Below are 15,364 nucleotides of genomic sequence, written 5' to 3'. Positions count from 1 at the left end.
CATAAAAACTGCTTAATTTGGAGACCTGGCATATTCTTCATCTATCCTGGTGATTGCCCTAATTAACTTAAACACCTTCTTGGTTTCCAATTTATTTTTGTGGGAAAGATATAAAGTAATCTGTCCTCTTAAAAAGGCCTTCAGTTTCCCAGAGTATTCCTGTAGAGACCTCCGAGGATGCATTTGTCTCTAAAAAATAATCGATTTGCTCGGTGATGAATTCTGTACACACACTCGGGTCGGCCAGTACTTGGAGCTTACAGCCACACCAGTGTGAACACTCCCGATCTCGTCTGATCTCAGAAGTTAAACACACTCAGGCTCAGATAGTACTTGGAGTGCAGGGAAATCTAATAGTTGGTGTAAGTTGGGTCCCACTAACCCAATCCACTCATTTTATTACAAGCCACATGGAGACTTTTATAGTCTTTCATTTCCAGCTGCACAGTTTTAATCATCTGAAGGATATTGTACAGGCAGGCCTGATGAGGAGGTGAGGAGGTGGAGTAAGATTCCCCAGGTCTGTGATTCCTATTTATTGTTCTTTATTTTAATAAACCCCATGGGTGATTCCCCTAACACCAATTCTCTTCAGTTAGTGTTAAACACCATTGGGGCCCACCTTCTACTGTATATGACTGGCACAGATCCCAACATGGGAGTCAAACCCTTCACCTGCCAGCAACCCCCATTATTAGATTATTATTTTCAGGTAAAATCTTTTCCCCAGATCCGGCGTCTGTTCTCGACACCCCTGTGCAGAGGAACTCTGATGAAGACCACAGCAAAATGTAATTATGTGCAAACTGATTGGTCTATGACTGGCTACAAGCAAGTCTAAATATGGAAGTGAATCCCCAAATGTCATGGAACTTTTTTTTCAAATGCCTTTGAAACATTAAAACATTGCTTTAAAACTTCCTCAAGGTTTTTAGTCAACTTTTATATGGGTTTGCTGCTGTGCCACTAATAGTCACATTATTGTCAGTTACATTGTTATGGTGGCTAATTTTTAGGATGCTGAAGTACTGGATTTCAGGTTGCAGAATTCACTGACCTGGAATCAAACAAGCGAACTGCTGGATTTTGAAGAATAGCGTTCACAAACATTTGACTGCATTTTAATTCTTGTCAAATTCTTTATGATGTTATGATTATTATTATTTTAAAGCTTATGTTGTTTTTGAACCAGATGACAGTGGATATATTACAGTAATGTCAGAAACTATGCATGTTGTACAGGGCACTGCATTTTCATATTTGCAAGTGTAATCATTGTCAGTGCTAAATCTGAACATGTTGTATCAATTATATCTGTAAACTTAAAAGCTTTGTACTTGTAATGGGCAGTATTAAATATAATCTATGTAACAATCTTTTTACATTATATTTATCTCACTGCAGATGTCCAGCATTTTTAATGTAATACTAAAAATATGTCGTGGAACTAACATTAGAAATCTTCAGAGGATGTACATTAAAAAAAGCTTATTATTGTACTTGAAAGCAACTTAGTGAAAACATATTTCAAGGATAATATAGATAATACAACACACAGATGGTCAAAAAGGATGGTCTTGGTTGAATGGAACATTTAAACACTTCCTTCCTAATTAAATATTTTTGTCCATTCATCTTCACAAAAATGAGAACATGGAGATTTGAATTGCTGTGTTTTTTCCATCAGATTTTCCGGGGATTGGGCTATACTTGTAGCATTAACTTTATCTGATATATAAAAAGGAAAGTCTGTGTGTCCATCTCCTGGTTTTTCTTATTTTCATTTATATATCTCTGAACCCTTGCATATATCCCTGACAAACCCTGTGGAAGCTCATCTAATTTCCTCAGGAAACAATAGCACACAAAGCTTTAAACCCAATCACCCAGCCTGTAGTGGACAGACTAGACACTCTCTTTTACTGGCAAGCCTCCATGCCATATTGTAGAAATGCCAGAGTCACAATGTGATATATACAGTAATAGACTACCTTATTCCTGCTCTGTCAATCCTCTTTGAAATGGTTTTCTTCATCTGTTCAAAAATAGATATCGAGTTCAGTGATATGTGCTGAGTTAAGCTTGTTTGAATATTTTGTGATATTTAAGTAATGTTTGCCTTCTGCTTCAGACAATAAACATCAGAAAGAGAAGTGAAACCCAACAATAATGTTGTGTAAATTCTTAAACGTATACTGTATCTGTCAGGGAACATCTTATTTAACTTAGGTTAAGTCAGTAAGCATATCCTGTTTTGTCTAGCCAGTGTTTTATTGTAAGACATAATACTTTTATTAAATACAATGTATTACAAGGGACTTTTCCATTTCAGTTTGAGAAGCTGTTCACATGATACACAAACAATACCATACTAATACTCGGGCATCAGGTACAAATCAGCCAAGATGCAATGAATTGTTTTAAGCCATGGATGCCTTTAACACACTGCAAAGATCTACTAAACTGTTAGCACAGAGACACCACGTATCTAAAGTACAGCATCTGGAACCTTCTATGATTGAAAAAGTCATTTCTTTCATTTAATGTTTACAAACTGAAAAGAAAGATATTGAACACATACATATATATTCTCAAAATAGATGAGTGTTCATTAAGTGAAGTCACAGTTTGTTGTTTTTATCCTCATATTTTCAAGAAAATAAATACATAATAGTTTTCTGGGGAAAGGAAAACTGTACTCCAACGCTGTGAAATTGCTCCTCCATATGCAGAGCATTACTTTTAGAGTCAGGACAATCAGAAAGCCAAGGCGTTGCCTATATTTCTGTGCACAAGAATTGGTAAGTTCACATTTTAGGCTTTATAAAGATGCTTTGATGATCTTCAACAAAACAGTGCATTCAAAAAGAAGTTTAAGAACAATGACACAGTGCTCTTTAACATCCCGAGAAAATATTCATGATGCTCTCACCACACCCTCACCCTCCCTCCCCACAAAAATAAACAGCCACATATCAACATGTAACTTATTTTAAGTTTGTTGGTTGTAAACATTTGCCAATGTAAATTAATTATTGTATCTGTAATAAAAATAGACTAAAACTAAATTCATGCTGATAACACAGGTTTTTTTAAATCTATCTCAAGGCTCTGTTCCTTTTAATACTGAGCTATGGTATGTACTAGATACTAGAGGGCCTAATGATTAGGGAAGGAATTAGATCAGGAGTATCTTTAAAACACAAATAAGACATTATCAATGTATAAATTAATATACAAAGTACCTTTATCACAGATATTACTTTGGCCTAACAGGCATTATATTGGATAAGAATGGCCCATGCTGCTCAGAAAATAACCTACAATAAAATCCTCTCCAGTGACATAGCTTTCCCTCTACAAATGTACACTTTGTGTTCCATCTGTAGCAGTGTGCTGTGGGAAGAAAATTGTTTTTAAGGCTTCAAGATTTGGCCTTCAAACCTCAGCCCCAATCTCAGCCTTTGCCAACAAAAGTGCTACTGCTGAGAAACAATAAATACATAACTAATACTGAAGACCATACACCAACTTCCTTCAGAAAGCTGTTTCACAATCTAAAATTAACAGTAGCAGTAATACAATGTTTGGGATACAATAAGCCATTAACCAAAAAAAAATGTTAACAGCAAACCTCCACATGAAGCCACCGGTCCACTCAGTCTTATTGCCACAGAAGCAATTATTATAGGAATCCCAGAGACTGGTGACAACAAATAAATCTCCCTACGAAAGTGTCAAATGTTATTTCCCAAAAAATTATACTGTATGTCACACAGGTGACTGCCAACAGTCATAACTGTATCAGACCAGTGATTCCTGGCTGTCGACACGAGGAGTACAATCTGCTACACTTTAGGGCTAAGACTGATGGAGGAGTAACTGCAAATGCCTCAGAGTAGCACCAACACTACCAAGCAAGTTCTTGTACTGCTCCAAGTTCTAACAAGCAGACAGAGCACTGACTGAGGTGACGCATGGCCTTACCAGGAATTAGAACATTTGACTTAAATCCATTACACTAATGGGCTGTCCCCCAATGTCCCATGCCATTCATACTACACACATAGATGCTGCTATTTTGCAGCCTAGCCAACTCCAAGCACACATTCGGTTCTAAATTACAGAGCTAGCGACTGGCAGCTGCCAGCCTCTAGAAACAGTTGGGATGTTCTTCATTCACTCTCGCATCAGAATTTAAAACCAAAATGCAGTCCATCAAACTAAAGGACTTAGCCAGCAAGAGCAGTCTTATACATGGCTCACAGACAGGTATCACCCCTGACAAATGGTGACATACCGTATCATTTGCTTATTCAACAAAGTCTTAATCATAGTGATATTATCACATAGTAAACATATACATTTCAAACGGTCAAAAGTTAATACAAAAAAAATACAAAAAGCATTTTCTCTTGAAAAGTTTTCATAAATAATTGCTGTAAATAACTATATAATATGAATCACATAACCATTAACTTTTAATTAATTAGAGATTAGGATATATCATCAATTAACAAATGATGAAGGAAAATTAATTAAAAATATTATATAAATAAAATTAAACTATGTATTTACATTAAGGTCCAGCAGCAAGAAAAACCTCATCACTCCCTATACCTGCCTTTATTTGGGCTTTTTTCATCAATGTCCCTTTATTTTTCCCTTTCAAAGTGAGGTTGGTTTGTCTTAGAAATTGTTACAGCGCTGAATTTCTTTTCCAAAGACATGTTTAACAAAGTTTCTCCTTGTCCTCCTCCTGCATCTGAATCCCCCCACCCCCATTTCTTTTTTACAAAAATAAAAATAGAATCATTGTGATCCAGGTTGACTGACATTGCCCTTGTTGTAAGCGTGAGTTAAGCAAATGCCATACAATAAATTATTAAAAAAATACTGCAATGGTAAAAGAAAAAAAAAATGAATCAGTAGAATAATAGTTATTGATCATTCTTATTTGTTAGCAAACAAACAGTTAAGTTAAAAAAATGAACCACTGAGAAATTTAGGGTTCATTATAGTGCTGCTTAAAGCAATAAACATCCGATTGTCACGTTGTCCCAAGGACTGGGCTCTGCTGATGATTACCAGCATTGAAAATGAAAATAGGTAAGGGGTGTAAAACTGGTACTCAAAGGATTTCTGAGAAGACTGCTTTTCTCAGTCACTTGAAATGAAGTAATAGTGCACAGTTACATGGATTTTTCTCTTTTCTTACTCACATTAACTACATATTTTCAAAAAAAACTTCCCATACTATATTCCTTTGACATTGCTCATATCATTTTGAAGAACATCCTTAAAAATTATGCATATGTGCTTTTCTTTCATAAAGGCAGCTAAAGTTATGGATGTATATTACATAATAAATGGTTTGATACTTATTGTAAATATCGGACCCCCCCCCAGAATTAACAAATAATCATAAGGTCAGTAGTGATTTTCACCTTACAGTGTTATTAATCAATTCATCACATGATTAAAATTTAAAAAAAGTGCTTTTGTCAAATAAACGACTTATCAAACATAAAGTAAAAATAAATCCCCTATTAAATGGACGCTTACCATCTGTTTATTTCAACAGCTCACTCAAGAAAAGTTCTGAGCTATGTGTTACTACAGTACAGCAACTATTACTACAACTAATGCTACTGCTACTACTACTATTGTAATGGACCAGTACAAGCAGTGTGACATTCTCTCTCTCTCAGAAAGAGACACTGAAGCATTCTTGACAGATACATTTAGTACCATATTTAAATTATCTCTTAGTGGTTCAGCTAAAATTCCTAAGTATCTGAATGCAGGTGGCTTATGTGTGAATTAAGTAAATTTTGGCACGACAAACATGCTTCATCGTGCAGTAGTCATGCAATGTCTGTCAGAAACAAACTTCTAGCTAAAGGATGAGAATACCATGTTAAGATTTGCCTTGTAGTATGATAGTATGATTCCGGCAGATTCTGTTTAGCTCGCTCGCTGAGCTTTTGCATTTCAAAATCTCTATTTTTACCATCATATTTCAACAATTTCAAGTCACTTATCTGCAGATTAGTAAATTAGCCCTCACATTTGAACACTAGTAGGAATGGTTAGCTTCATTCATGAGTAGTTTGACATTCAGACATAAAAGTGTGTAAAGTATAAAGGCCATACAAAAATCTAGCATTGTTCCATAAAATAAGGGATAAGAATTTAAAAAAAAAGAAGAAGAAAGCATTGCAAGTAGCACATCTTATGATGCTTTGTCAGGGAATTTACAACCGCTGCATTACGGAAGGAAGTCCATTGCCTTCAGTGGCTGACCCTGAAATTAATACTGTGCATTAGTCCAAGCCTGCAGTTCTTGATGATTGTCTGTAGATTGTGGCCTTACTTGCAGTCAAATGGCATTGCCACTTTAGTGCCTCCCAGTATATATCAATTGCCATCTTTAGTTACTCATGATTTTGGTTTGATTGTGTACCCATTTTTGTGCACACAAGATTTCCTGTGAAGAATAGACTCATTTAATGTGAAGGGATTATGTGCCACAGAGCAAAAAAATAAACACACAGGTAAGGGGTTTGGCAAATGAATGAAAAACAAAATAATGATTATGCTCTGTTAGGTATGTTACTGATTCAGAGTCTGATCCAAAGCACAATCAAGTCCGTCTTTGCAGTGAAAAAATCAGAGAATAATTTTCCCTTCTATTGCCCGGTGTCCTCATTAAAAAAAAATACGATAAATTTTGAACAAAAAAAAAAAAAATAAAAATCATTTAATGTTGCTCATTATACCATACAACTTTCTTCTAAAAGAAAAAGTGAAAGTTGAAATGAACACGTATTCCATCTAACACTGGAATATTTACAGATTTCAAAAGTCAGTTTCCCTTTTTTCATCCCAGTCGAAGGCAAGAATGTAAGAAGGCAGTTTTGTTATGAATGTTTTGGGGGAGAGAAAAGAAAGAAACACACATAATCAGATATAAGGCCTTCTGTCAATGTGGAGTAAGACAGAGCAGAAGCAGAATCGGTAATGGGGAAGATAACACTGGTCATTCATTTGTCTAAATGATTTGAAAAGAATTACTGTAGATTGAGGTTGCCCTTTGAGAAAAAGCTTCTCCTTGTCTTCTTCTTCATTAACACCATCAGAGAGATAAAGAGCTGGGTGCCAACTACATTCTCATTCACATTCGTACACTCACTCAAGCTTGCTCACATACACACAAACACATACAGACACATTCCACAGTCAAGAGTGTTGTATAGGTGAAAGATTAACCCAAGATGTCCAGATATACAGGTGAAGCCTTGGCCAGGTTCTGAAGAAGGCTGTGTATCTCCTTAATATTGAGCCTCATATGAGGCTCACGTTGCCAACAGCCAAGCATTAGGTCATATACTTCCTTTGGGCATGTGCGAGGACGTTGCAGGACACGTCCCTGAGTGATGCATTCAATGACCTGTGAAGAATTAGAGAGGTAACAGTTTATAATAAATAAGCATGGGAAAGGTGTTATATATATAACATGTATTACTAGTGAGACATTTTTATTTGAATCATGTAAGAGGTTGGGAGCATTGTTGCACCCACCACACAATGAACGACCTGGACTGGGACCTGAGTCCAGCAAGTGACGCCTAAGCACCACACTGGGACCGTGTGAGGTTTTTGATGGTGGCTGGAGTACCAATCCTGCCACCAATCCCCAAGTTTTCCCTGTAAACTGGAGGATGCAGATTAACTTCATACAAAGGACAAACCAATTGCATGTTAAGGGCCTCCAAGAATACTAGAGATTTGCATGAATGCAGCTTGCTTTAACATTTCTTCACGTGAAGTGGTGGGGAAATATACAAATCTGCCATGCTAGCTCATGTTTTGTAAGGGTGTTTGGTACAAAATTCAAAAAAATGTTTGGTTGCAATATACCTAAATTATCTCTGTGGCAAAGCTGCATTTCCCTCGTGGCCAAAAAATGTAAGATTACCAACACTTTAGTTTCAGCTGACATGGCTTATATGGCTTTTTCGTGTCGATGGACATACATGAATGGACATATGTCATGTGACATACAAAATTTGCTGTCAAATTGGTATCTTTTTATAAGTAAAAACAGCACAGAGGCGATCATAACTGCACTTATAGCTTCAGTGTAAATTAAATAACTTTATGCAATCCCACTTAATCTGAATAATAGGAAATAAAAAAAGAAAGAGTTCACTAATTAAATTAACTAAATAATGTGAGACACAAATTTTGTATGTAGACTAAATAGCATCAGTTCTATCAAAGTTTTTGTGTAACTGCAGACTTTAACAAAAGATGAACTGAAATCAAATAAAGTCTTTAAAGTCTCTGAGAGTTTTAGTTTCAATGTGTGGTTTCTTACTAGAACCAGACATCCCCATGAGTTTATTTATTTCTCACTACGTACTGTATATACTTTGTACAATACGTATCATTTTATGGAAGGTTATTTGAGGGGCCTACTATAAATAGCGTTATTCATCTGACATAATAATATAACTGTTAAACTTTCAGCTTATATGTTTTTTTCAGTTTTACTAGAAACTTACTTCATTATTAGATAGCTGATACCAAGGTTGTTTGCCGTATGTGAATATTTCCCATAATACAACACCTAGGCTCCAAACATCACTCTCTGTTGTGAATTTCCTGTACATAATACTCTCCGGAGGCATCCAGCGAATTGGTAACATTGTATGGCCACCGACCTACAAAATAAAAAAAAAGAAAATGTAAGTAGAGAAATGAAAGGACTTCATTAGATGCTGGAAAACGAGGCTGCAGCATTAAAAACTTTTTTTTAATTAAAATTGTACATACTGACAATTATTTTGCAATTTGTTTCTTTCTCATTGTCTTCTTATTATTTTTAACATGTTTCTTAAAATGACAAATTAAGTGTTCCACGGCATATTGTGCCAAGATTTGGACAAAAATATTCATATAAAACTCAAAGATTTCTGAACTCGTAAAGAGACCAGAATATGCTATAAATCTGCAATTATTATTCATATTTATAAATACAGCTTGAAACGAATGTATTGCTGAAATTGTTAGTAAGGTGTCAAACATATATTAACACTCTTTCCCTACAAATGTCTTCTTTGGCTTCTGCTCATATCATTTATATTGTACAGAGTCGTAATTAGCTTGACGATGTGTAATTAGACTAGAGTTGCTGGGTACGACCTGCAGTGCTATCACTGCACATTCTTCTCAGACTGATCATTTGTGTGAAGCCGGCTTTGTTCCCGAAATATACAGTATGATTAAAAAATGAAACAAACAAACTACACAAGTAACAAGAAGAAACTAACCCTAGACAGGAAACCAGCCCACCACACGATACATTCTCACACACATACACACATACACTGAGTCAACTTGAAGTTTTCAATTATTCAAACCTGCATCTGTTGAAAACACAGGAAGAGAATGTGAAAATTCCACCCACACGATTGCCGTTGGTTTTTCTGGAGCTGTAAGGCACCAACACTAACAACTGCATTGCCATGCGTTCCAGGGGACAAATATTATGAAAGACATAACTAATCAGTGTGAAAAAAAATAAAAGTCACATCTGCTAATCTGGGTGTAGATGATTGTTTTTCTAATTGTTTATTGTGTTTAAGGGGCAAGATTTTGAGGTTATTACTTAAAAAGAGATACTGGGTTGCTTTGACCCACTGATTATTTAGAAATAAAAATTAGGACTGCACATACTGTATATTCTTTTTATTAGATGTTTAATTATGTTCCTTTTGGATGTACTTTTAAAACTAAACGTATATAGTTCCATAATTTTATAGTGCAGTATAGAAGCAAACAAAATTTATCCTGCCACTAAAGCTTTCATTTATTAATTCATTCATTTTCCAAACCCCCTTATTCCATTTCAAGGTTATAGGGTTAAGCCTATCCCAGGTACATACGGTGTAAGGTATGCAATGCCAGTTCATCCTAGGGAACTTTTAAACACAAAGTCATCAATCAAACTTAATCTGTATGTCTTTGGGAGGAAAAAGAAACCATTATCCCCTAAGACAACTGATGAGGCTACATAGAAAATGTGAAAGCTCCACACTCTACTGTTCGGGATTTTAACCCTGTGTCACTGTGTCATCATATGGCAATTGGTAAGTGGGCAATTTTTAGTTTGGACATTATCACTGGTATCTCTGATTTAAATGAATATTTCGCACAAAAATTATATTTTTTATGTGTTACTAGTTTGTAGTGGTGGCCAAGAAAAGTGTATAACTCATGTTTTCATGCAGAATTGCAAGAAAAAAGTTTATGATATAATAGAAGCCAATAGTAACTAATGTTTTACAATAGCAAACAATGTGAAAAATGTCCATTGAAAAAATATTTGCATGTTACTTGTGTCACGTAATCCACATTTTTAGTAATCCAGTAGTATGCTCAAGACATGCAAAACACATTCTTTTTTTGCTAAAATAATGTTACATATACAATATACTTCTAGGAATAATCAGCGCACATTATAAACAAGAAACTAAAGGCTAATGGGAATGACTTTTTGAAACGAAGAACCCCCATTCACTGGTCAAAGGTCCTGTCTTCAATACAAAAAGTGATTCCCATGAGGCTTTAGTTTCCCATTTATGATGTGTACCAATTTTTGCCTGAAGTATATATGGCCAAGGTCCATGTCGCTCCACCAGAATTTTCACGTCAAAAACGCCATTTTGATAATATACAGGTTTATCTAAAAGACCGTCTCAAATGAATAGATTTTTTACATGACAATGTCATAGATGTTCATGGCCCTTTTTTCAGAGCCTATATTCATTAATTACTGTACATATAGGATTTTTAAGCTAAGATATACAGTTTGTCATGTATGTGCGAGGGGTAGGCAATTACAAATCCTAAAAGTATGTTGTTTGGTGAAGGAATGGGCTTCTGTGAATGTTTTGGTGCTTTAGCCAAAGGCTATATAGCTCAGAGATGTGTTTGTATATCACCTAGAGTTGTGAGTTAGGAGCGCAGATGGAGAACATCAAAGCTGCATATCTTTCAAATTGCATGCACAGAAGAATTTTAGCAAATGCAAAGTGTAGGCAAGGAAAAACATACTATTTCTTGGCTTAAGCAGTGGTATAATGCTTCATATTCTATGTGTTCTATGTATGTGAATCACTATGGGCACTCTTTACGTAACCACAATATAACCACAATCACCACAGTATAAGCTCTGTAATGAATGTCAAACCAGCTGTAAGCTTAGAAGGCTGATTCTCCAAAACTTTTAAGGAGCATTGAAAAATCTTCGTAATAGGTGTTTAATTATTTCATAAATCTATCCATCCAGGGTAACGCTATTCCCAGAAAGCTACCGCTGAACCACCGCGCTCCCACATGTTTAATTATTAACAATATACATGATTTAATTGAAGCTAACAATTTATCTGTATAATGTAATATACATACTTTAATGCAAATTTTAAAAATGATATTAGGTGTACTTCCTAGTATTCTAACAAGGATAAGTCTTGAAAATATAAATCAACTTAGAAGCCAGTCATCATCATTTGTAAATACGCGCTCTTTTCTATTGAATTGAATTAAATTCCTTTATTGTCATTGTATGATACAATGAAATTCAATATGCAAATCCTCCATAAACTTCCTTTCCTATAAAATGATAAAATAACAATAATAATAATAGTAAGAAGAAGAAGAAGACTACAATAAAAAGCAATGAAAAACATACAGCATGAAATCATAAGTACAATATACATGTACATATTGGGCAGATAGTGCAAATGGTTCATAAAGTGGCTCATGTTGTGCTATATTACAGCTGTAATGGAGGTTTACAGTGAGGTAATTGCAAGTATAAGTACAAGCAGTTCTACCAGGAGCACTTGATGGACTGATGGAGTGTGTTTATAGCTCTTGGGATGAAGTTGTTTCTGAGCCTTGTGATCTGTGCAGGAAAGGGTCTAAAGCGTTTGCCAGATGGAAGAAGTTCAAATAGAGTATGCACATGGCTGAGTGGAATCCATGAAGATGCCGTTGGCTTTCCCCGAGGCAGTGTGTGCCATAAATGTCCTCCAGAGCTGCGAGCTGCATCCTGATAATCCTCTATGCTTTTGACATATAGCTTTCCAATCAGCTGCTGTACAGCTGTGATTCCATACTCAGATACAATGGGTTAAAATACTCTGAGAGGTGCACTGAGAATAACAACACTAAAGCACTTGTGGTATTTGGAATAGCTTGGCCATTCCATGCACCATTATATTGTTACAGGTTGATTACAATCAGATGCTTTAAATTTATCAACAATATGTGGTTAATTTCAGTGTGTTTGATAAAGCCCACATCATTGACGTAAATATAAAAAAGAAAGGGAAACCACACAGGAACAGTAGCACTGCTTTGACGCTGCATGTTGCCAGTTTGTAAAACCAAGCAGAAACGTACATATGCAATGTGGGGGTGCTGCAGTGACAATGTGTGTGCCTTTATGCCAGGTTTAGTTTTTATACATTGCAATTTGATCATGGAAACAGGCGTACACAACATTGTTGTGCATACACACAGTTTATACATGAGGCCCCAGGACTCTAAATAAATCTGAATCGTCTTATGTGATATAATTTGCTCTTGCATTTTGCTCTGTACTTGTACTATTACTATTGTCTTATTGTATTGTATTCCTCAGGTGGCAATGATAGATTGGCCCTCCAGAGTGTCCTGCTCTGTGTATTGCATTGTACGAGAGATGTTCAAAAAGTTTCTGCACTTTTTAAACTTTATTTATAAAGAATTTCCAAAACAAATGACATCACTTTTCTACATAGTCACCTTTGTTTGCGATACAAGTTTCCCAGCATCGTACCAACTTTTTAATGCCCAATTACTACTCCTCCCGCCCACACCATTTCCAATCAAAATATAAAAATGAGAAACCTTTTTGAACGTCCCTCATATTTACCCCATTTTTTGACAACCATTACATGCCCATACTACCTAGAAATGGGACTCTCTCTGAATTGCCTTTGCCAAGATTTCTTCCATTTTTTCTCTGCAAGGGTTTTTTGGGTTTTGTTTCTTGTCTTCTTCATTAGTCAGGGCTGGGGGGATGTCAAAAAACAGGGCCTGTTAAAGCCAATTGAGGCACTCTTTGTGTGATTTTGTGCTATACAAAAAATAAATCATTGTTGGGTTATTATACTTTTCTAACATTATATTGTTTCAGTACCAGTGCCAGCAATTTAGCAATATTAAATGTTTTCTTGCTTAGTTTCTGAATATAGAAATATTTAGCAAATAGAAATGTTAGTTTGCACAAATACAGGTTTGTTGCGATAAACAGACTCAACAGAAACAGATAAATAGATATTCTGAGCCTGTCGCCTCCATTTTAGATCTTTTCTTGGTTGTGGGCATAATCAGAAGCCAACCCTCTATCCCTTGATTGAATGATTACTCAAAAACCATTTCCAATCACAACTAGCCAGTTTTGAGTCAATTGTTTCTTTAACATGGTGATGTGGGAGGAAGCCCAGATAGACTGGGGAGAATGAGGAGAACTTCTCAAACACATACAGTACATTTTGTTGGAAATTGAACCAACACCTCATATTGTAACATTTCATTACTAACCACTGCACTAATGTGCTACTAATACAAATCTCACAAAATGAAGTTATGAGTCATCATCCAATATGTATACAGTATGTATAATTATATTAACGCTTTTTCTACTACTCCTACTCTACTAATCCTTCACTCAATATTGATGTTCTAGCCCTCAAAATAAAGGCTAGACATTTCTCTTTCAGAATTTTTTACAGCTGGAGAATTAGTTACAGTATGTTACATCAGAATACACTGCAGAATTCAGTAATGTTTTTATGAACAAATGCATTTGGAATGCTATTTTTATTTCCATAGGTGTTGAAATAAGCTTCCAAGCACTGTGAAAGTGTCAGTGAATGTGTCAAGAGCACATTGTTATGAAAAATTGTTATGAAATATCTACAAGTACTTTTTACTTTACTGTTTGTTTAATCTTTTGAAACAACAACTTTCAAATAACTATTTATAGCATACATTTCCATTATTGAAAATCCATTGCTTTGTATCATTATGTTTCATTTTGAAGGGTAAATCAGAATAGATATAGCTGGTACAGAAATTATACTATGTATCCAAATTACAACACCACTAGTTGACAAGTATTGCTGGGATGTAGATACTCTGCCATCTTTGAGGGAAGAAGGAAAAACATTACAATGTGGTTTCGAGATATGAAAAGTAGTATTTTAACAGCAAAATATTGTACTTTAACAAAGCAGTGATTAAAGGAATGATTTTATGCATTTTTTTTATTTTGCATTATTATTTGCTACTGTTGGCAGGTCCAGAACTAGCTGGGTGACAATGAAATAATAATAAGATACTTTGATGATCAGTTCTTCAGCCATGGGCATAGATCCCAATATGGTTGTCCAGAAAGCAGGAGTCCTACTGAAGGTTATCCAATATGCTTGATCCAATGTGCTGTGATACTGGCAATGGACATTGAAATGGTGGGGTTTTCAGCTGTTCCCAGAAGTAACTTGAAGCCTCATCGGAACATGAACATCGGATCAACAGTCAGTGGGTTGGCTGCGCCGTCTATTAATGTTGCAGGGAAGCTATTCCATGTGTTTCACTGCCAGGGTTATCTATTGTCAGTATGGTGCATAATGTGGCCACTGCATTGATGCTTGGAATTCTTTTTTTTTTTTCACAGACGATAGGTTCTGCTAGTAGAGACTTCTTGCTGGGGTTGTCACTACATAGGCCTTTGGTCCATTAGATGGTGTTCCTTTGCACAATGGATGGAGTGGAGCATCTCATACTGCCTCTTTTTTCCTGCCAACTTCTCACACGCATAGTAGATAATGGGGAGTAATGCAATGTTAAAAACGTTCATCTGCAGTGTGGGGTTCTTCATCTACTTCTGGACATCCCCCATATTGGTGAAGGATGCCGTTAGCGGCCCATACATGTCTACTAATCTCTCTTTCAAGATCGCAGAGCAGCATTGTTAGCCACTGTCCATTATATTGTCATTGTTCAGTGCCCCATGATATATATTGATTAAGCAATTCCTCACTGTTTGTGTCCTTGAGATAGTGATGTGAAGTCCTCAAAGGAGGCTTGCCTGGCTGAGCTGAGGTTTTTTTGGATGCCCTAGTTAAATGGATGATCTCATCTGGAAAGAGTAGATGGTTCAGCTTCCACCCGCTGATGTTGATTTCAAAATCATTCCAGTTGAGCTCATAGTTAAAGCCCTCCAGGCATGCAGAGAAGGGTT

The 15,364-nt window shown here is 35.9% G+C and overlaps 1 protein-coding gene across 1 annotated transcript in view; it reads right to left on the bottom strand.

Annotated features, from left to right (window-relative positions):
• Positions 1-2,249: 2,249 nt before the first annotated feature.
• ntrk2a (neurotrophic tyrosine kinase, receptor, type 2a) overlaps positions 2,250-15,364 on the bottom strand; it is a 245,226-nt gene continuing 232,111 nt past the window's right edge. Inside the window, exons 16-17 of the mRNA XM_039750595.1 lie at positions 8,571-8,729; positions 2,250-7,453 (exon numbers count right to left, since the gene is read on the bottom strand). Of these exons, the coding sequence (XP_039606529.1) occupies positions 7,268-7,453; positions 8,571-8,729 (345 nt within the window). The 3' untranslated portion in view covers positions 2,250-7,267. The remainder of the gene's footprint in view (positions 7,454-8,570; positions 8,730-15,364) is intronic.

Source organism: Polypterus senegalus, chromosome 4 (genome assembly GCF_016835505.1).
Source record: "Polypterus senegalus isolate Bchr_013 chromosome 4, ASM1683550v1, whole genome shotgun sequence".
Classification (NCBI taxonomy): Eukaryota; Metazoa; Chordata; class Cladistia; order Polypteriformes; family Polypteridae; genus Polypterus; species Polypterus senegalus.
Note: the sequence above shows the minus strand (reverse complement) of the source record. Positions and strands in the feature narration are given on the sequence as shown.